This window comes from Crassostrea angulata, chromosome 2 (genome assembly GCF_025612915.1).
Source record: "Crassostrea angulata isolate pt1a10 chromosome 2, ASM2561291v2, whole genome shotgun sequence".
Taxonomy (NCBI): Eukaryota; Metazoa; Mollusca; class Bivalvia; order Ostreida; family Ostreidae; genus Magallana; species Magallana angulata.
In genome coordinates, this window is record NC_069112.1 from 11,804,981 (window position 1) to 11,827,624 (window position 22,644).

At 34.3% G+C, this 22,644-nt stretch overlaps 2 protein-coding genes and 1 long non-coding RNA gene across 4 annotated transcripts; all 3 read left to right on the plus strand.

Moving 5' to 3' along the window:
- The first annotated feature begins 2,003 nt into the window (after positions 1-2,003).
- Positions 2,004-4,184, plus strand: LOC128173894 (proline-, glutamic acid- and leucine-rich protein 1-like). Its single transcript, XM_052839568.1, has 4 exons — positions 2,004-2,098; positions 2,753-3,033; positions 3,215-3,441; positions 3,668-4,184. The coding sequence occupies exons 1-4, from the start codon at positions 2,004-2,006 to the stop codon at positions 3,968-3,970; spliced, it is 906 nt and encodes a 301-aa protein (XP_052695528.1). The 3' UTR covers positions 3,971-4,184.
- A 9,292-nt stretch (positions 4,185-13,476) lies between these two features.
- LOC128170368 (uncharacterized) lies at positions 13,477-16,171 on the plus strand. The gene is made up of 3 exons (XR_008241814.1): positions 13,477-13,706; positions 13,848-13,910; positions 14,887-16,171. It is a non-coding gene; the product is annotated as an uncharacterized LOC128170368 (long non-coding RNA).
- A 6-nt stretch (positions 16,172-16,177) lies between these two features.
- LOC128170367 (uncharacterized) lies at positions 16,178-22,342 on the plus strand. 2 transcript variants are annotated; one of them, XM_052836144.1, is made up of 3 exons: positions 16,178-16,392; positions 17,980-19,399; positions 21,877-22,342. In XM_052836144.1, the coding sequence occupies exons 2-3, from the start codon at positions 18,505-18,507 to the stop codon at positions 21,906-21,908; spliced, it is 927 nt and encodes a 308-aa protein (XP_052692104.1). In that variant the 5' UTR covers positions 16,178-16,392; positions 17,980-18,504; the 3' UTR covers positions 21,909-22,342. The 2 variants fall into 2 exon arrangements, with proteins under 2 accessions (XP_052692104.1, XP_052692103.1); XM_052836143.1 differs by lacking the exon at positions 21,877-22,342 and having other exon boundaries at positions 16,180-16,392; positions 17,980-19,927.
- The last annotated feature ends 302 nt before the right edge of the window (positions 22,343-22,644 follow it).

Here is a 22,644-nt window from a genome sequence, read left to right on the forward strand (position 1 = left end):
CTATTTAGTGCCACTGCCATTCGTAAACTCTTTTTCGTTTTTAAATCTTTACAAATCTCTTCATTTTGCAATGTACTACAATTAAAACATTTTTCTCTGTTATATTAAATGTAGATAATAATTACACGAACATAGATATTTACGTATACAATCTCTCAATCAAACACAAAGTTCGGATATATAATATAGAACGATATAAAATACATGTATGCATATTTTATTCACTCACACAAATATAAATTTATCAATGACTTCACACCTTCCTGACACTTCAAACACCCCCTGGGGTGTGATCCACCCCTTTCTCCCTCATTAGCCTGGCGACTCAAGATTACGCTATCTGGACCTCATATGACGTCAGATGTGCAAATTTGATGTGCAAATTTGACTTTGGGCGTAAAAACCCTCACTCTATACTACTGGCGACTGCAACCTAAAACTTCTCTTTTAATATTTTTTATATGAAACAAACTCATAAAATACAATATCTTTCAAGTTTTGAGAGTAGGTTTTATTAAATTATATTAAGTTATACTAATTTAAACTGGGGATACCTTACATTAGGGACCGCGGGATTGAACTGAACTTTATTTATTTTACAACGATTGATAAGCAAGTTCTACAACTTATATTAATATCTCTCGTTGGCACGGATGTTAGCGCGAGGGGGTCATTGGTGTGGGAAGAAGCCGGAGAGAACCGCGGGATTTGTGAGATGTCATGCAGTTGCCAATTTCTGTTATTTATGTCTCTGATAAAACTAACATTATGGATTCGTTTTAATGATATAATTTATTTTTCATACTAGCTTTGTAGGAAATGAAGAAAAAAAACTGTATCATGATCTCATATCTTTATAATGTGCTTGATATCAAGTATTTTGTGGATCATTCTAGCAAGTTTTGTTTAAATTTGCTGCTTGAATATATTGATACTACACCTCTGACCACAATAACAACCAAACCGACAACTCTGAAGTCAAGAACTACGTGCACAACAACCTCAATACCAACCCGGCAACCAAACCGACAACCTCAATACCAACCCGGCAACCAAACCGACAACCTCAATACCAACCCGGCAACCAAACCGACAACCTCAATACCAACCCGGCAACCAAACCGACAACCTCAATACCGGAAGAAAGAGAGTACAGTTAGACATGTTACATATTTTATTATAAAAGGATCTTTTTGAGACTAAAATCTGTGCCAAAGCATGATGCTTTGGGTGGTAAATGGCGTACGTTTTCGTTTTAAATCTAGATTATATTCCTTTTCTCAGGATTTCGGAGGAGAGTCATCTACTTTCTGATTGAAATGTACAACTAAAAAACAGATACAATGCTTGTTGAAGTTCAACATGTAGAAGGAACATCAATGATTATTGAAGTTCAGCAACATCAACCCTATTATTATCCATGAAAAGCACATGAGTGTGTTTCATAAGTAGAAGACTTTCATCCTGATGAAGTAACGGTATATGACACAGCTGGATGGGACTTTAAAGATTGGAGTTCAATCAGTTGTAAAAAAGTTTGAATTTGTGGATATTGTATGTTGTCGTCACCTATTTACAATGGTAGATTTGGTCTTGTTTCAAAAACATGAAATGAAAGTATATCCTAAATTAAATTCATTAAATAAAATAATTTCTTTGTATTAAGAAGAAAAATTATAAAATTTAATTAAAGATCCTATTTCATATTTTTAGACCGCAAAGGAAAAATCAAATAGTAGATTTAGACAGTACAGTCCGCAACTCAACTCATAAATGCGTAGCTTGCTGTCAAGGATAAAGGGGCGAGTGTTTACAAGGCTGCAATGCAGTTTAAAGTTCCAACTCAAACTCTTCGTGACTGGGTCAAAGGGAAAGTAGACCTGAAAAAGAGAAATTTGAAAGTGCCAGGGATTCATCCGACGACGATTTAAACAGCAGTTCTGCGGGTTCAGACAAAAACAATGACGATCCTTTGAATTCTTTTTCATCTGATACGATTGACGATGATGATCCAAACTCCCAGTCTTCCTTGGAGACTCTCTAGTCAGATCAGCGATCCAGAAGATCCAAACTACCAGTCATCCTTGGAGACTCTCTGGTCAGTTCAGCGATTCAGAAGCTCCCAGTTTTTTGTCCAGCGAATTGTATCCAGTGTCGACCGTACCCTTCTTAAAGGAAACCGGATCAAGTCCGGATTTGACGCCGAATGACAATATGTTGAACACCTTCTTTCTGGTTGTATCAGAGGATTTCTTCCAGAAAGTTTCCATCGAAACCCAAAGGTACGCTGTTCAGAAATTCGAGAAAAGGGGTCACCGTGATGCGTATTGGTTTGACACTTCTCCTTCAGGAAATCAAGGCGTATATTGGTCTGCACATCCTTATTGACACCAACCAGCTTCAATTATTAGTGGCAAAAAATATGCATGCAAAGCAGCAATATGTTCTGAACTTCTCATGTGATTTTTTTTACCAATATTATAAAACAAGATAATATTATAAGAAAAGAATCTTTGGATTTATTTAATATAAATACTATAATTACATGTTTTTTATGTTATATTTAATTTTATAACTTTATATAATATTTCATATTATTATATTATTCAGCTGTTGTATTGAACCACCTTAAAACTGTTTCTATTTTTTATGCATGATTATCAAAACAATTGATGAATTTTTGCACTTTATTAGGTGCATTTAACTAATACAAGGAAAAGATTCTTACATATGTATATGTATGAGTATAAATTGATGATGACACAGATGATGAAGATGTTGTAGTTCCACGTAGACAGTCACCAAGGAAGTCTGCACCTAAAAAAGCCCCAAATCCACCACGCCCACCTACAATAGCGCCGCCAATTCCACAATCTCAGCCTGATTATGAAAGTGAACTTTTGATTCACAGATCACGAAAATCAACTCCTAGACGACTTGTCCTATCCCCTACTACACCACCCAGAAGCTCATCACCTGCCTCACCACCGACAGCCCTGCCAAATTTGTTTGAGCAAAGAAGCAACATAGGAAGTAAGAACGTTTTGAGAGAGAGAGAGAGAGAGAGAGTGTGTGTGTATATTAATATATCACTTTAAAATAATCATCATTTCAATTAAATTTAACTGTATGGACATTCAACTTTCTAGCCCAAATAATTCATATAATGTATTTACCATGTTTTAGTATTTTTACATTCATTAATACATGGTAGGCTTTGAGAGAAAACTCCCCATGGTGATGGAGGAGGTGAAGGTTCAAGTCAATTTTAACACAAAGCTTATTAATGCTGTGTTGATAAAAAATGACACAGGGAGCAGCACCATTGTGGATCAGGCAAAAATAGATGGAGAATTAGCTAAACTGTTTCCCATCCAAACTCAAGATGAACTTTGGAAATTTGAAAAGAAACTTAAGGAAGAGGAAATGACCAATAAAATGGTAAATATATATATTTTTATGAATTTTAAAGGAATTAAAGGACAATTTTAAAGTTTTTTCCATCTAATTTCTAGTACATGTATTTAGATCAACTTGTATATGAAGACTTTTACAACTTTATAAAGCTTTTAGACAAGTAGACTGGTCTTAACTTTTAAATACTTATAAAGTTTGTTCAACTCAATTTAGTTTAAACATGTTTTTAAATTAACAAAATTGTTTTTAGGTAAAATTCCTCAGCCCAATTGGTGAAGAGAACATGAAGAAAACGGTGCGCAGATTACTGGCTTTCATGATTTCAAATAAACTTGCAAGGGAAGTCAACTGGGTTGGGAAGAGAGGAAAATTAGCGTTTTCCAAGTTGAAACTGAAGGACATTTTAATCAGTAAGTATTCTTTCCAACAGTTATACAGAAAGAATGGGTTTTATATAATAAAAGCATGCATACATAGAGATATTAAAGCATTATTTACTTTTCAGTTATTTAGAATAAATGTCCTTATAAATGTTTTTACACTCTGGGTGTAAGATACATGTATATGGTATATATATATTTATGTGCATATAACTATGTAGCTTTTTATTCCGCTTAAAGGTATGTCTCATTTTCATCTATTAATTAAGCTGCTCTTGTAAGCGTATGATACTTTTAATTCATAAGTAACAAAAAATGTGCAAACTTGAAGACTTTGACTCTAGTCTAAGTCGTTCCATAATCCGAGGACCAGAAGTATATTAGAAACATGATTTATGACAAAACATTCGTACCGATTGTAATTATAACTAGAGCAAAGCTCGTTGCAAAGCAACGAGTGGGTCTTCCGTTAATGTCGGAAGTAAAGCTGGAAGTTCCTGTAAGAAGCAGAGTTCTTAAACCAATAACAAGAGTAACTAAAATAAAAAGATGAAAAAAATCGAATTATTCCTGGTACGACCTAACAAAACCCGAATGATTTTAAGTACGATTTAACAAAAACCTTATTGATTTCAAAAACGACTTAACAAAAAAAATCCGAATAGGTTTTAGTACGACTTAACAATTATCTTTGGTACGAGTTAATTTTACTATAAACATTGCGCTATTTTTGAAACCAAGGACGCGGAAACAAAATTTCCGGAAAAATCAATTTTTAGACTCCGATATCTCTGTAATACATCGTCTGATTTTAAAACGGATTTCATTTTTTGATTAAGCTTAATAAAAGCTGCTTTGTTGCATTATAATAAATATCAAATTATTGATCAGAAAAGAGTTATCATAAAAAGACTTAGTAGCCCTTGTACACCCTAATTTGATGGGCCATCCCCTTTTTCTTGATATCAAATAAAAGGTCTCGCTAATATAAACATATTTTGTTCTACAAGTGTTCATGAATTGTAAACCGTTCTCGAGATATCTGTACAAATGTGTTTTAGGGGCCGACCCTTTAACCCCTTACCGGGGCCACTAACAACAAAACTTTTGCTTTAATATTGTTCAGAACATTATTTTGAACAACTTTTGTTCTACATTGCTTTTTAAAATATTTCTCCTTTTTCAGATATTAATGATCATAGTTTTGAGTTCTGGCCCCTTGAAACCCCTAATTACGTAATATATGACTTCGGTATGGTACTGTATAGATGAACAGCTGTACAATGAACATTTTTGCTTCTATAATTAATAACAAAATATTGTTCAGTAAAGAGTTATTGTTAAAAGACATTAGAGCCCCCTTGGCCCCTAATATGAGGGGCCAGCCCCTTTTTCTTGATATCAAATTAAAGGTCTTGCAAATATAAATATATTTTGTTCAACAAGTGTTCATGAAATGTTAACCGTTCTTGAGATATCTGTACGAATGTGTTTTAGGGGCCGACCCTTTAACTCCTAAATGGGGTCATAAACAAAAGCAGTTAAGGTAGCATATTGACAAGAACACCATTTTAAGCAACTTTTGTTCTACAATGCTTTTGATAATATTTCTTCTTTTTCAGATATTAATGATCAAAGTTTTGAACTTCTGGCCCCTTGAAACCCCTAATTACGTAACATATGACTTAAGTATGATACTGTATAGATAAACAGCTGTACAATGAACATTTTTGCTTATATAATTAATCACAAATTATTGTTCAGTAAAGAGTTATTGTAAGAAGACTTTAGAGCCCCCTTGGCCCCTAATTTGAGGGGTCAGTCCCTTTTTCTTGATATCAAAGGCAAGCTCGTGAAAATTGAAACAACTTTTGCATTACATGTTTTAACAAATTATGTGCACATCGAAAGGTATTACAGAAAATGTGCAAAAATTTCGTGGAAAAATTGTGTGCTAATTTTCAGGTTCAGGTGAGCTTCGAGGCCTTGAGCAATTTTCATAATTGGAAGCATGGGGGTACATCTACAGACATTCATCTAAAACCCCTGAAAATTTCAAGCTTCTATCTTGTTTAGTTTCGGAAGAGATGCGTGGACAAAATGACCCTTAAAAATTTACAAAATCATCTATATCTGGAACCGGAAGTGACGTCATCATGCAAAAATTTAATAATATGTAGCGACGATGATGTTCTATCACTCCTAAAAATTTCGTGCAAATGGGTTGGGTAGTTTTTGAGAAATAACGCTCCAAAAAAGTCAGAAAAAGAAAAAAAAGAATAACTAGAGCAAAGCTCGTTGCAAAGCAACGAGTGGGTCTTCCGTTAATGTCGGAAGTAAAGCTGGAAGTTCCTGTAAGAAGCAAAGCTTGAACCAATAACAAGTGTAACTAAAATAAAAAGATGAAAAAATCGAATTATTCCTAGTACGACTTAACAAAATCCGAATGATTTTAAGTACGACTTAACAAAAACCTTCCTGATTTCAAGAACGACTTAACAAAAAAAATCCGAATGTGTTCAAGTACGACTTAACAATTATTTTTGGTACGAGTTAACTTTACTTTGAACATTACGCTATTTTTTAAACCAAAGACGCGGAAACAAAATTTCCGGAAAAATCAATTTTTAAACCCAGATATCTCTTTAATGCATTGTCCGATTTTAAAACGGGTTTCAGTGTTAGATTCAGCTTGATAAGCTTTACAAAACACATATTCATTTTTGTTTTGATCAGAAAATTCATTTTTTCGAAAAATTTGTTTCACTTCCGGTTTCGACCGGAAGTGATGGATTTTTATTTCCAGCCTTATTGCACATGTAAATTGCCAAATTCATAACCACAGAAAATTTCAAGACTCTATCTTAAAGCGTTTTTGAGAAATGTCGCGGACAAAATGAGTTTTTTAAAAGTTTAAAAATGACGTAACGTCAAAACGGAAGTGACGTTGTTATGGAAACTTTAATATCTTTAAGGCATTATAATTGCACATAATCCCTGAAAGTGTCCTTTAAATAAGTTGAAAACTTTTTGAGTTATGAAGCCAAAAAGGAGTCAGAAAAAAAAGAAAAAGAAAAAAAATAATAATAAAAAGAAACCGAAGAATAACAAGAGGGTCTTCCGTTGGAAACGGAAGACCCTAATAAGAACTAGACACAATCTCGTTGCGAGCAACGAGGAGGTCTTCCGTCCGATTTTTAGAAGGAAATTTAACATCATCGACTTTGATTTTCGTCAAAAAAACATGATATGGAAAAAAGAGTGGAGATCTAACGCTTTTTTGTATCACATTTTATAACGTCTCTTATATTGTTTTTTTTAAATACGTGCATTTCTTCAAATTAAGATAGAAAAGATTCAACTTGTTTACATCTGGCTCCTAAAAAACCCTTATTAGGTAACGCAAGAGAAAATCAAATATATTTTTAGGATATATAAATGTATTATACCTAATTCAGCTTAAATAACCTTTCACCAAATAGCTCTTAGTAAAACGCTATAGATTAAAGACTTTAGAGCCCTTTGATCCCCTAATTTAAGGGACCAGCCCCTTTTTCTTGAAATCAAATGGAAGGCCATTTCATTCTGAACACATTTTGTCGACAAATGTTTAGAAATTCGTTACCGTTCTTGAGATATATGGGAAAAAAGGTTTTAGGGGCCGATCCCTTATATCCATGTATGGGCTGTTTAACGAAATTTTGAAGGTTGCATATTGTTAAGAACATCATTTTGAACAACTTTTCTTCTGTACTGCATTTCAAAATATTTTTCCTTTCTGAGATATGGGTGTTCAGATTTTTGGACTTTTGGCCCCTTAAAACCCCTAATTACATAACACATGATAAAATCATTACATCGCTTACATACATAACTGTGAGATAAACATATTTGCTTCTATAACATTTTACAAAATATCCCTCAGTAAAGGGCTACAGATTAAAGACTTTAAAGCCCTTTGATCCCCTAATTTAAGGGGGCAGCCCCTTTTTCTTGATATCAAATAAAAGGTCACTTAATTCTAAACACATTTTGGCCAACAAGTTTTTAGAAATTTGTTACCGTTCTGGAGATATATGAGAAAGAAGGTTTTAGGGGCTGATCCCTTTTCTCCTTATAGGGGCCGTTTAACGAAATTTTGAAGGTTGCATATTGTTAAGAACATCATTTTGAACAACTTTTCTTCTGTACTGCATTTCAAAATATTTTTCCTTTCTGAGATATGGGTGATCAGAATTTTGGACTTTTGGCCCCTTAAAACCCAAAATTACGTAACACATGATAAAATCATTACATCGCTTAGATACATAACTGTGAGATAAACATATTTGCTTCTATAACATTTTACAAAATATCCCTCAGTAAAGGGCTATAGATAAAAGACTTTAGAGCCCTTTGGTTCCCTAATTAAAGGGGGCAGCCCCTTTTCCTTGATTTCAAATAAAAGGTCACTTAAATTTAAACACATTTTGTTCAACAAGTGTTTACAACTTCGTTACCGTTCTGGTGAAATATGAGCAAGAAGGTTTTAGGGGCTGATCCCTTATCTCCTTATAGGGGCCGTTTAACGAAATTTTGAAGGTTGCATATTGTTAAGAACATCATTTTGAACAACTTTTCTTCTGTACTGCATTTCAAAATATTTTTCCTTTCTGAGATATGGGTGTTCAGATTTTTGGACTTTTGGCCCCTTAAAACCCCTAATTACATAACACATGATAAAATCATTACATCGCTTACATACATAACTGTGAGATAAACATATTTGCTTCTATAACATTTTACAAAATATCCCTCAGTAAAGGGCTACAGATTAAAGACTTTAAAGCCCTTTGATCCCCTTATTTGAGGGGCCAGCCCCTTTTTCTTGATTTTAAAAGAAAGGTCTTGTAAATAGAAAATATTTTTACATTACATGTTTAAACAAAATATTTTTCAGAAATTAGATAATTAAAGAAAACCACAAAAAATTACAACGTTTTTTAATCCCAATTTTCGGATCCAGGCGAGCTTCAAGGAAAATAGCTTCTCGACAAATCTAAAACAAGCAAGCATATCTACCATAACCACTCTGTCTTGCATATAAATTTCAAGTCTCTAACTATAACGGTTCCTGAGGAGATGCATGGACAACATCATGCTCCAAAATACATGAAAAAGGGAGATAATTCAGAAGCGGAAGTGAATTTTCAGACAGGAAGTGGGATGCAAAGAGACATTCACCAAAGACATTATCCCTGTAAAAATCATTAAAATCGATTGAGAAATGGCTGAGAAATTAAGGGTGTCTACCAAGGAGAAAAATAATAATAATATAGAAGAATGAGAACCCGTAGAAAAACAGTAAGGTCTTCCGCTGAAGACGGAAGACCTTAATAAAGAAAAAGAAACCGTAGAATAACAAGAGGGTCTTCCGTTGGAAACGGAAGACCCTAATTTAATAGTGACTCAATACATGCATATAAAGGACTGTATACATGGTAAAACTAAAACATCTGTAGTTTTGTTCACATCACATAACATTGTACAGAGATTCAAGACTCTGATTTATTATATAAAAAAGGTTAATGTTTAAATCATTTAAAACAAATTTGCCATACTGAAAACTTAACGTAACGGTTCATCACTATTTTGTTCATTTCACAATCTGTTTATCGAATGGTAGAAAACTTAACACGCTTCTTTTCTGGCTCATGATCATCTGTGTATTTGTCAGCCAGATAGTTGAGAATGATTTCACTTTCTTGCATATCCATGAATATGCGTTTCTGAAGGGCCTTTAAACCTTGAAATTCTCGTGAAGCAGTTACATGGGGCTCGACGAACCTCTGATTTAAGGCCTCGTATTTGTTTGGGTTCTTTCTCCTATTACAAAAATACAAATTTATGTTAAAAGTGAATACTAGTAATCAGATAAAATTATCATCGTACAAATATTTATTTCGCTGAGAGAGAAAGAAAGATATATATTAAATTATATTCTATATCCTTTACAATAGTCACATCAACTGATTTACCTAAAGGTCGTGAGGATAGAATCCTCCACATTTGAAAATGATGTCGATTTTGTGGCGGGGGGCCAGTTCTCGTCGATAGGTACAGGTACTAGGCGCTGACGCACTAGCAGTACTAGTGGATGTGTATCTAAAGATAAAAAAGACGATGCTTCAATTTTTTTTTGAAAGGATATTGGTAATATCTTACGTATAAATATAAATAAAATTTGAAGGAAATTAGTGTATATCTTTACCTTTTGAAAGGAAGTTCTGTTTTCACAGCTCCCTGTGTCTTGTGTGTCCATCTCTTGTTTAACTGTCGGGGTTGCTGTTTGTTGTTTACTATTCGACAGCAAAGATTTCAGTACGGAGGGTGCTGCAGTGTCTTCTGTCTTTGTCCCTGTCCTAGGTGTTTCAGAAGAACAGGGAGGCCTTTTAATAACAAGAAACAGACCATATAAGTAGTTAACATACCATTTATAAAGATTTAGGTGCTTGAACTATGTACTATACTTTTATAACAGAGATACAATGATTCCAAACGCATTAATTAACCCAAACTTAAAACGTTTGAATTAAAAAAAAAGTTAATAAAAAAAAGATAACTTTATAAAAAGTCTTTTTAGAAATCTATTTTTAACGTTATTAGGGAGATGTTTTAAAATCACACCTTAATCAACACAATAAGCTATAGAAATTAAATGCATGAACACACCCTATCACACATATATGCACAGAGTTTTTCTTTGACATTACACACACCTTGTAAGAATTGATAGATATATATTGTAAGTCATTAAGTTTTTATAAAATTTTGTTTAATAAAAAGCTCATGAAGATAGTTATTTTAAAACTAAGTATAACGTGTAATAATTCGTACAAGGTATTTAATTATATCTTAAAAGTTGAACATGTTAAAAAATTAAAATATAAATGCTGGAATTCTTGTTTTTTTCTGAAATTACTTATAAAGGCATTTAAGAAATTATTATTTTTACTTACAATAATTCAGAGAAATCCGCCATGTTGCGAACAGTTTCGGTTTACTGTTAACTACATATGTCATCAACTTTAATTTATATAAAAAAAGGACCCGCATTTTTGTCAGTATCCGTTGATACCTAATATGGGTATCCGTGCTGTCATGTGACAATTTTGCACGCGCTGAGTTTCAGAGGGAATATTTGGACGCCATATTAGTCAGAGACAATGCATATGGTCAAGCGATTTTTTTGGGTTCATGTACATCAGGTATTTCATGTTGGCAATTTTGCCAACTATTATCGGTGGCTATCCCAGATGCGGATTATGTATAGCAAACAATGGTGTAGAGAACTGTATCGAATTAGTTGTTGCGCCCTGTATACGAATTTTGAATCATGGAGCAGAGGACGTGCGGGACATTCTTGTTGGTAGATGCGGCCAAAAAGTTGACCCTGCCAAGATGGCCATATTAACCAAATTCAATGGAAAACGATGTAACAGTAAGTACTGCACTGCTTTGTAGCCAAAGAATCTTTATTTGATGGTTTATGATTATAGATATTGAAAGAAAAAAAATGTTTAAAAAATGCAGTTTTAGCATAACATTAGGTGTGGGAATTTTTCTAGCATAATCTAAATCGAAATAAAACGGAAAAGACCTAGTCTATTTTTAGCAAGGGAACTTTTGTTCCGGTTGTCCCATAATGCACCTTATCTGAATTTTTTTTTTATAAAAAGATGGTGTGTAAAGGCGTTAAAGCGAGGATACACAAATATTACATACAAATAAACATTAACTCTAACATAAATAATAGCATTACAATTATATTTTTTAACACACCAGACTGTGCAGTCAAAATATCATATCGCTCATAACGTGCAATTTGCCTGCATGGCCTGATGTGTTAAAGGGCCGAAGATATCCAAAAAATAAGCTAAATTAAGTAGTACTTACCCGAATAACCTGTCCCTGTACTGATATAATACCCCTTATAGGCATATCCAGAGCCTCTCTTATTGTTTTGGAAGGTGAAGTTGGTGTTATGAGCAGCACAGTTTTATCTGTCTGCTCTTTCGTCAAATTTAGAAGAGGCGCAAAAATGATCTTTGAATGGGTAGATAAGACAACCCTATTTCCTTTCACAAGGAAATTTCTTAACTGCATGGTTTTGCCTTCTCTGATCTTCATCAACTTATTTTCGTCACTCAATGTGGCCAGCATACAATCCGTTTTATCAGCTATGCTGAAGTTCAACATGCTTCCCTTCGTTCCACTGATGCCAGTGAAGTTTGCAGTGTGTCCAACTTTATAAAGAAAATAAATATGAAAAATCAACTCATATGGTGTTGATTTTTCTTTATGTTAAAGCATTATCGCTTACTGGTACATTCATGACAAGAAATATCAAGCCTGATGGTAATTATCTAATCAAACAATTTTGATTCAATTGAAACATTTAGCTTTAACGGTAGGCTGTAGTACACTTTCCTTTACGATATTGCAGATTTTTCTTTTGTGTCACAAACCAAAATGTCCATTCATTCATTTTTTAATGCAAAGTTTTGAGTAAATCGATCTATCTGTCCCATGGAAAACCCGAAACATTTTTTTCAAATTAAAATCTTAAAAAATGAAGGGAAGTTTTCATGAAACATTTCTTAAATTTATTTTGCAACAGTTTATTTGATTTGCGGGGTCAATATGGGATAAACAAGCATAAGTAACCCTCTATAATTAAAAAGGATTTAGCTTATTCTTTAGAATATGCAAGAGCTGTCCAAGGCCATATGAAGTAAAATATTCATTGAAATTTGTATTTGGTTTAGAAATAGAGGATTGGAAAGAGATAAAGGGTACAGCTTTCATTATCACAATCCAAGACCCTGCTCTCTGTGATAACAACGGCAACGCTGGAGGTGACCATTTTGCCGTAAGCGTTCAGTTACATAAATCCAAACCTTTAAAAGAACGCAAAACCATAACTTTCCGCAAACTCCGTAAGATCGATATACATGTGTATCAAAATTTAGAAATGACTTAACATCATTGGGCAAGCTTCATAATCTCGACAGGTCCTTGGATGTACTAGTTAAATGTTACCAAGAACCAAGAAGCATGATCATATCACACCGGTGCCGGTTGTCAGTGGAATTTCGAATTCAATACAAACTAGTTTTGACTGTTTTCAAGGCGTTGCAAGAAAAGTCACCGGCATACATTCAGAACCTTGTTGATGTATATTTTCCATCAAGATCACTTCGATCAGAGAACTCGAGATTTCTGGTTAAGCCCAAGGCACGTACCAAATTTTATGGAAATCGGCGTTTCGATGTCAGTGCAGCTGAACTCTGGAACAGTCTTCCCGCAGTTTTAAGACTCGAAGAAAATCTGACCAATTTTAAAAAGTTACTCAAGACACATTTTTTAAATTAGCGTTTTATTATTGACCATTTTCATCAGTTTCATTAGATCATCAGTCAATATTTTAAAAACTGTTTAGACTATTTTCTATATGTAAACCTCTTTCTATACATTTATATGCCTATAACTCAATCAATTTTATTTGTGTATGCTCATTGTGTAGTTTTAACTTCTTATGTAAAGCGCTGTAGAGTAATTTTATTATATGTAGCGCTATATAAATGTTATAATAATAATAATAATAATAATATAACAGAACGAATATGTCAACCTTAATTATATGTCAATTAATAAGGTGCGTTCAGTATTTATAAAGGAGTATTGGATAAGCTAAATTATATGCTGTTAATTATGGAAAGAAGTCTTTTTTCTTCCTTAAAAAACAAAGGAAGAAAAATAATACCCTAAGTATGTCAACACAACCATCGTTTTACAACTTTGCATTTACATAGCCTTTTACCATCAAGGAGATGACAAGGACCCGAACCCCTTCAAAATGGAGTGCAGGTAAGTTGTTTTTTTTTATTTAAATTCTCAGCATAAACTTTTTTTGCTCAATTTATGTAAAATGTTTTTTAAGTTGTTAATTCCAAATTCTTGTAAATGGTAAGTCATGTCTTATTATTAAAATCCAGCTACATATTGTAGGTATATCCAACACCCTGGTACCAAGAAAAATGGACGACATCTTTAATGGATCCGAAGTTTCTGGTCTGTAAATATTTATTGCAATTTAGTTATGAATATGTTTCGACAGTAAATAAAAGCTTTTAGCTTTCATTGGTTTTATGTATAGCACATTGCATTCATTCATTTTCTATCTTCAAATGAATGAAATATATCCGCACATTATCATCAACTTTGATTTTCTGTTCTATCTTATTAATCGTATGGGTCATCACTAAGCGTGTATGTAATGTCAGACTAATATTAGGACATTTCGTCCGAAAAGGAGGACTTGAATCGCATAATCGAAAAAGAAAATGACTTTGACCTTCTTGACGATATTTCACTAGTTGATTTCCCAGATGTTGATGAGGACTTGGTATTGAACATTGTGGGAGACACAAATGGCGACATTAGATCTGTTATTTATAGTGATATGCCAATAGAGGGAGAACACTGTGTATTCGATTTGTTTGACGATGTTCCGTTTGAGTGCTAGAATAACAGTGCGGAAGAAGAAGACGGTGAACGGCGGGAATATGAAGAAGACGGTGGGGTAATAAGCGACAGTCGTAGCGACCAGGACAGTGATAATCATGATGATGAGTGCCCGAAAAAAACCAGAAAGTGATTCCCATGAAAATAACAATTGAATAGTATTCAAAACAATTTGTTTGATAATGAATCGAACCGTGCGTCGTGAACCAAGCAGTACAGAGGAGATTATCCGATATTCTGACTGATTTTTAATTCAATTAAGCTAATGGGGGGATTGCTGATCATATTGTGGAATATATTGTATTTGATTTATATGCAAATATTTCATGAATATATATTGGTGAGTCATGTTTTTCTTGGATGACTTTTTTACAGATGCATTTGAACTTGATTTTTTGTCTTGCTTTATATTCAATGTGCAAACCTTTGGTTTTGGAAGTTGTAGATGAAAATTTGTATTTTCTTGTTTTATTATTGTCATATTGGACATGAAACTAATTGGTGTTGTTTATTGTATTGGTAGGGACTATCACCAGACAGTCTTTGTTCTAGAAGATTTGTTAGTGAGGAAATATCCTAATGGTAGGATGTTTGGATTCGTCCTGTCGTCTGCCTCCTCATTTAAGACAGCTCTTTCAATTGTTGGGAATGAGAAGCACTTGGAGACAATAAAAGAAGGGAAGAGTTCTATTCTGTTTGCCACCTTGCAGGATGGGACAGTGAAGATTGGACAGAACACTGTAGTGAGTATAATTTTCATTCAAAGTGATTAACTTAGTATGAGGTGTACTGTATTGGAATATGTCTATTTTTGTGTGGGTCTTTTCATCCAATTTGTAAATGAGAGATGTATTGTAAATTTCTAGTTGGTTGGTTTAGAAAGTATTGTATTTCATGACATTGGTTTGTTGCTTTTAGAATTCAATATAAGCAATGGAACTGTAATGTGATGGTTTTAATGGAATAATTGTCGTTCGTTTTAATTCAATACCGGTTCTTAAACTGTTTACAGAACGTACTGTTTGGTATGAATTATTTGCTGTAAATTTGTTTTGGAATATTATTGTTAATGGTAATCATTGCTTTTAAACACAAATTGATTGGGATTTGAGCATCTTATATTGAATCCAAAATGATGTATTCTGGTATGTTGAACTGCAAATAGCCAGTTTAATCGATGTGGTAATTAATGAAGCTGTGATTTCATTCTTTAAATTATGCAGCGATACGCATTTCTTAGCACATGTATGCATTGGTATGTTTCTCGAGTTTTTGTTTTTGGACTGAATTTTTACAGGATTTATTGTGTATCAAAGTTGTTGTTTATGAAGCAAACATATATGTTTTAAAATATCAATATACCGGTAATGTAAAATTATGTTTCACTTTTGTGGGTCAATGGTCATGGGTAGTCTAAATGTTCATCTAGGTTGAGGTGTGTTAGGGTGTAATTTCTTTGGTAGCATGTTCTAATTTGTAAATAAATATTAAGAAGTAATTAAGGCTTGTATACATATTTTTTATTTTGGGATTGTTAATTTTTTGGCAAGGATTACTAACAAAAGTCACAAAGATTGACAGATTTTGCAATTTGAGGTAAGTTTGGGATACATTTGTATTTATTCCAATATAATAATTGTTTTTATATTTATAAAGGTTGGGATTCTTTTGATAATCAAAGTTAGATATTGATTAATTGTGCAATAGATTTTATTTTTTTAAGTTTTATGTTAGTAATGAAAATTGTGCCATTTTCATTATATATTCATTTCCTTTATAGGTTTTGCATTTTTATTTTATGAATTGTTAATGAACTGAAGCGAAGTTATGATCATAATCGAAAATATCCCTTTGATTCCCTGTGGTAGAATTGTGCTGACTAACTTCCGGTTTCATGTACTAATCCCATTCGATCCTCGGGTGGTCACGTGATACCCGAAGGGTATATAAGCTGAGAAAAACAGTAGAATCAGGGAGTCTGAGTTCGACGGCCAGAGATCAACACATCGAAGCCAGGGAAGAAATTAAGGTTGGTAATGTCCTTCCACAAATTCATTTAAAAATTAAATTTGTTGATAGATTTAACGGAAAAGATTCATTAGAAATTGTATCATTATCTTTATATTTTTAACTTTTCACTACATGAACGAATATGCAATATTTAAAGAATTAGATAACTTGTTTACTGAATTTTAACAGTTCATTGTCAATTTCTCTTTTATTCATTCAAATGTCAAATGTTCAAACACATGACAGCAATTCCTCTGGACATTGTGTTGTTTATTTGGTAAATAGTTTTTTTTTACAAAATGTAAGAAGGTGTAAATTGAGTAATCCCTAGCATGTCCACTTAATGAGCCATCCATTGTATTGTGTGTAAATAGTTTACTTATCAGTCTTTGATATCCGGCCTAGTCCGAAATAGGCTTAATCAATTACGTAATCAAGTTTCATTTTTATTGTACTTTTTTTCTTTTTGCAAATGACCCACGACTATGTACAGCTGCGCTGAGTTATGTCAATTAAACGGATAAACTGTACGGGTCACGTGATTTATCACTAATAGGTTTTTTCTTAAAATGGTAAATTTTCACACTTTTGATATTTCCAATCATCTAATACTGAATTTTGATTGGTCAATGACCTGCAATCCAAGCGCGTGGGGACGTCGCTGGAAATTTGGCCTAACTCGGTCACTTCCATGCGACGCTCCATTCAATAAACTTGTATTCATATTTTATCATCATTTTTCTTATTTGGATTGCAGGTATGTTGCTCTCTATTTTATTTTCTATTGTTTCAAAGTTCATAAAAGTTTGATTTTAAGAAATTAATAATTTGCTTAAAGGTTTATTTTTTAATTTTGGTATTTAAATAAGTTATGATTTTAAAGGAATAAGTTTCTAAATTTGAGCTTTGTCGTTTATGAAATAATTCATTATTAACCTATCGGCTAGGACACAGAATAATTGCTTTTTCATCCGTCTAAGTTTTGCCGTTAACACATGTATTTTTTTAGTAAATAGTTTTATTTTTGATAGTCGTAGAATAGACAAGTAAATGAAATACTTTTGTTTGTTGCATTGATGCGTGGTAAATTAGAATTTGAATTTAGCGCCATTTCTAAGTTAAAGAGACTCTTTAGTAAAAGGAGGTAATTTAAAGTTAGTTCGGGAAACAAAATACGGGAATCATGTTTAGATCAAATTGTAAGTTCTCAGTAAATATTGACAGTTAAATTAGATAAAATTATACCATAAAGGCTTTCAAATCATTCATCGTTTAAGATCTTTGTAATCGCTTTTGGTTCTAATTCACATACGCGTTGTCAAGTTTTAGTTCGAATTTCCTCGACGTTAAGTCTTTGTTTATATTCTTTATATTGTTTACATTGGATTTTATTATTTTTCATATTGTTATTTAATAATACAGAGGTTATATTTTTATTACATCTTGTTTATACCTCTGTTACGGTCACCAGAGTTTTAAAATATTATACGTAAATGAACTTAAACTTTTGTAACTGGTGACTGTTGTTTTTAACACTTCCATGCGACGCTCCATTCAATAAACTTGTATTCATATTTTATCATCATTTTTCTTATTTGGATTGCAGCCACGACAGATTGTGTTCAACATATAACAACGTCAGTAGAGCTGACACCAATAAGAAATTACTTCAGCGAGTTAAATTTAGTTCATCACAGCAAGCGAGTGTTCAAATTAAAGTTAAATTTCCCCAAATTTATAGTGAATTCAGATCACGTTATTAAGGACAAAAAGCAAGACGTGACAATTGGTGGGAATCCAAAGGATCCTTTATGTCAAGGTACTTTTTGCGTTCTAAAGGAAGTGATAGTTTAGACATCTTACTATCATTTGTATTGAATATGCCTCATACCGGAACTCCGTCAAATAGCAATCAGGAGGACACATCATCACCCCCAAGCATAAGACAAGAACTACTTCAGCAAAAAGAAGAGGAAATCATAGCATTGCGAGCGAGGATAGAGCAGGAAAGGACACGACAAGTGGACCAGGAGGACGAAATGCAAGGACTCCGAGAAAGAATAAGGAACATGGAGAGAGAGCAACAAGTTCAGCAAGATGTACATGTTCAGCCATTGACAACACCGCCCCCATGTCCTACAACACGCCACCATCAAACACTCCGGACCGGTTAAGTGTGCGACTCGAGAAGTTCGATGGGAAGACCTCTGCGGTACAATGGTGGGTTAAATTTATGGCTCTTGTTAACCTCCAAGGACTGATGGAGCAGAAAGCCATCCTATACCTCCCCTTTTTCTTCCTTGGAACTGCGGAAACATGGTTCAACGCACTAGATACCATGGTGAAATCATCATTAACAGCCATACACACAGCCTTCATTAACCGATTCAAACCTGTGTCACATCATGCGTTCGATCTTTTGAAATTCATACAAGGAGAAAACGAATCTGTGGAAGAGTTCATCCAACGTGTATCGGAAAAAGCAACAGATTTGAAAGTTGATTCACAAAAATTAATGGGAAGACTCATGGGCGGATTCAAGCAAAACATCCGGAAAGATCTTATTCGCCACAACCCAACAACAATGGAGGACCTCCGTACTCAGGCTCTGTTAGCAGAGCTTGCACAGAGTCTGGAACCGGACACCAATGCCATCCAGAGTGCCACCAACGCATCGCTGTGCACGGCAGTAAAGTCCCTTGAAGATAGGATACAGAATATGGAAACAACCAATATGAACATGGTGAATATGGTGAACAGTCAAAGTTTCCATAACAACAGACCTAGGCCCAATCAGAGACAATACCGTCAAAACCCTAGGTACCAGCAGCCGCAGCCACCTCAGTATCAGGCACAGTTTCCACCTACGCAATATCAGCCGATGACCCAGTATCACCAACCCGCCCCGTTTCAAGCGATGCAGTCGAATCAGCCACAGCAGCCGGCCCAGTACCAGCAGATGCCCCGACCCATACCCAATGGTCAGCAGCAGACGCGGCAGTCCTCGGGCAAATGTCAAAGATGTGGTGAGTCTTGTGATTCTTTTTACAATTGTAGAGCCAGAAACCAAATTTGTTTAAATTGTAACAGACCAAACCACTTATGGATGTGCTGTCGTAGGTTAACTAATGATTTGAAAACGGGTAAAGTCACTCAGACTGATATTCAAAATTGGTTAAAGCAAACAAATTCAGCATAGGAAATCGCGCCTCTCTTTAGATCGCCTAAAGATGGGCACAATTACAAATGTCCTGAAATCAATCTGGTTGCCCACATGTCAAAAAATACAATTCTGGTTAATGTTTTGGGTCAAAAGACTAGTTCTCTTGTAGATTCTGGTGCTGCAGTAACTATCATTAGCAAACAATTCTTTGAGAAACTGCATTCAATGGCTCAAAATTGCAAACGCCAAATTTCCCAAATGTAGTAGGTGCTAGTGGTAGAAGATTAGAAGTTCTTGGCAAATTAGACTTAGAATTTACAATCAATGGTGCTCAATACTCATTCTGTGTGCATGTTGTAGATGGTTTACATCACTCATTCATATTAGGTGTAGATTTTTTAAGTGCTACTAACACTACACTAACCTTTTCTGGTACTAACACAATGCACATACCAGATGACAATGGTTCCCCAAATGTATGCACAATCAGTACTAACGCAGGTTTGGGAAGATTATCAAAGCCCATCATGGTTCCCCAGAGATCAGAAATGAATGTTGAAATCAAAATTTCAAGACAAAAACACAATGTTGAAGTGCTACTTGAACCCCATGAAAATCTATTCTCAAAAGGGTTAAATGCTGCAAAATGTTTGGTGAAAATCAAAGGTAGTTACGCTGTGTTCAGAATAATGAACCCAAATTTTCACGATGTGTACTTGCCCCACAATTTTATTGTTGCCCATGCTATGGAAATTGACGAAAAACAAATTTTTCCATTTGACTGTCAAAATCAAAACAAACCCAAAGGTCCAACAATAAATCAAATCTCCCCAGACATTGAAAATCATGCTCAAATTCAATTCAATCTTGAAAATGCTGATTTAGATCCATCTCAAAAACAGGAACTGTTAAAATTTTTGCATGAACATAGAGATAACTTTGCTAAAGATTTGACAGAGTTGGGCAAAACAGGGTTACACAAACATCACATTGAAATTCAACCTGGGTCCAGACCGGTCAGACTCCCATTCTACAGAACATCTCCACGAGCTACTCGCGAAATAGACAAGCAACTTCAAGAAATGTTAGAAAATGACATTATACAACCATCAAATTCAGAGTGGCATTCACCTGTAGTTTTGGTCAAAAAGAAAAATAACACCTATCGGTTTGCATGTGACTACAGAGCCTTAAACAAAATAACAGTTCCAATGTCGTTTCCATTGCCCCACATTGAAAGCGTTTTTGACACAATAAGGGAAGCCAAAGCCGCATATTTCACTAATTTAGATTTGATGTCAGGTTTTTGGCAAATGGAACTTGATGAGGGTAGCAGACAGAAAGCTGCATTCATTACTCAAAGCGGAGTGTATGAATGGAAGCGAATGCCATTTGGGTTGCAAAACTCCCCCATCTCATTTCAAACCCTAATGTCCAACGTTCTGCGAGGTTTAAACTGGAAATCTGTTCTGGTCTATGTTGATGACATTTTGATCTTTTCAAAATCCTTTGATGAACATCTGAAACATTTAGGCCAAGTTTTCGATAGACTTAAAGAGGCTAATTTGAAATTGCAACCAGCTAAATGTCATTTTGCTGTCAAAAAGCTCAAAGTTTTAGGCCATATTATCTCTAAGAATGGAATTCAAGTAGATCCAGAAAAAACAAAGGCCATTAGTAGGTAAATTTTCACACTTTTGATATTTCCAATCATCTAATACTGAATTTTGATTGGTCAATGACCTGCAATCCAAGCGCGTGGGGACGTCGCTGGAAATTTGGCTTTATTGCAGGAATTCTTTGATGACACTCAAGTATCTCATATCTCTGCAAATTCAACTTTTTCAAAACCAGTTTCCTTTTCCATCCCTCAATTTCAGATGTACAATCATACTTTCAATCAATTTTTGGCTAACGATCTGAAAAGTCATCTTAATTTAAAGAAAATGGTAGAAGCAACTAAGAAAGAAAAGAAAATTTTTCAACATCTAGCAGAACCTCTGATAGATGGACAGATTGAATTAACCCCACCTTGGCCTAGTACTAATGATATATTAACAACAATTGTTTCAATTAGTATTGCTGCCATTGCACTTGCATGTTGTATTTGTTGTTCTTCAAGGTTAGAAAAATGCACATTGCACTTATGTTAATGCAAAATATTCACATGGCCAAATCTCAGGAAGTCCCTTCATTCATCTATAAAGCTTTAACCACTGCAGCACCCTCAGATTCCCAAACTTGGTTAATTGAGGAATTTTCATTGTTACATGCTTACATCATCATTGGAACTTTATCATTTATTCTAGTCGTCATTCTATTTGCTTGGCTTTATCACAGAAAATCTAGAAAACACACATTTTTGGCACTAGAGTTAACAACCGGTGGTCAATGTGTATTGGTTCCAATCATGCAGTTGTCATTGTGTCCTTCTTATTATGACATTCAAAAAACATTGCGCCGAGTGTACATGGTGATGTTGAGCCTGAAGAAGAAAAGGAGCCTGACTGCAGCAGTCCTGTCTATAAAACTACGTGTGTCACGCACTCGATAACGCTATCGGGATGTAGACATGGAAGCTCTTATTAGTGACATTCTATCCGAAATTCCGTAACACTTTTAAGCACAGAGACACCGCCACTGCCACGAAAATTATTCCATGTAATTATGAATTGTTTAAAACTGCAAAGTTAAACTTGTAAAAGTTATCTTGATTTTGTTTGTATTGTTTCATGTGCATATTTTAATTCGTTCGTGTATATATTTTGTGTGCGAGTGTATGATTTTAAATTTCGATGCTTAACTTTTATTTTGAACGGGGTCAAAATATTAGTCGGGGGGGGGGGGGGGGGAATTGTAGAGAGTGATTTGTTTGTCAACAAAAGCGTGTGTATGTGTATTACGTAATCACTGATCGGCAGCTACCGAGGAGCTGCCGGGTACTAGCAGGTCCGGCGGAGCTGCCCCCGTTATGTATATATATATATATATATGGGTGGAAGCGTGAGAGATGTACAGGTAGAGTAGTTCGAGAGGCAGATTTAGAAAGTGACCCATGTTTGTGTAAATTGTTAATATGTAAGAAATGGAATAAATTTGTAAATAGAT

Coding starts and splice junctions, on each gene's coding strand:
- LOC128173894 (XM_052839568.1), top strand. CDS start 2,004: ATGATGATCCAAACTCCCAGTCTTCCTTGGAGACTCTCTAGTCAGATC. Junction 2,099..2,752: donor TCATCCTTGGAGACTCTCTG/GTCAGTTCAGCG, acceptor ATGAGTATAAAT/TGATGATGACACAGATGATG. Junction 3,034..3,214: donor GCAAAGAAGCAACATAGGAA/GTAAGAACGTTT, acceptor AATACATGGTAG/GCTTTGAGAGAAAACTCCCC.
- LOC128170367 (XM_052836143.1), top strand. CDS start 18,505: ATGTCCTACAACACGCCACCATCAAACACTCCGGACCGGTTAAGTGTG.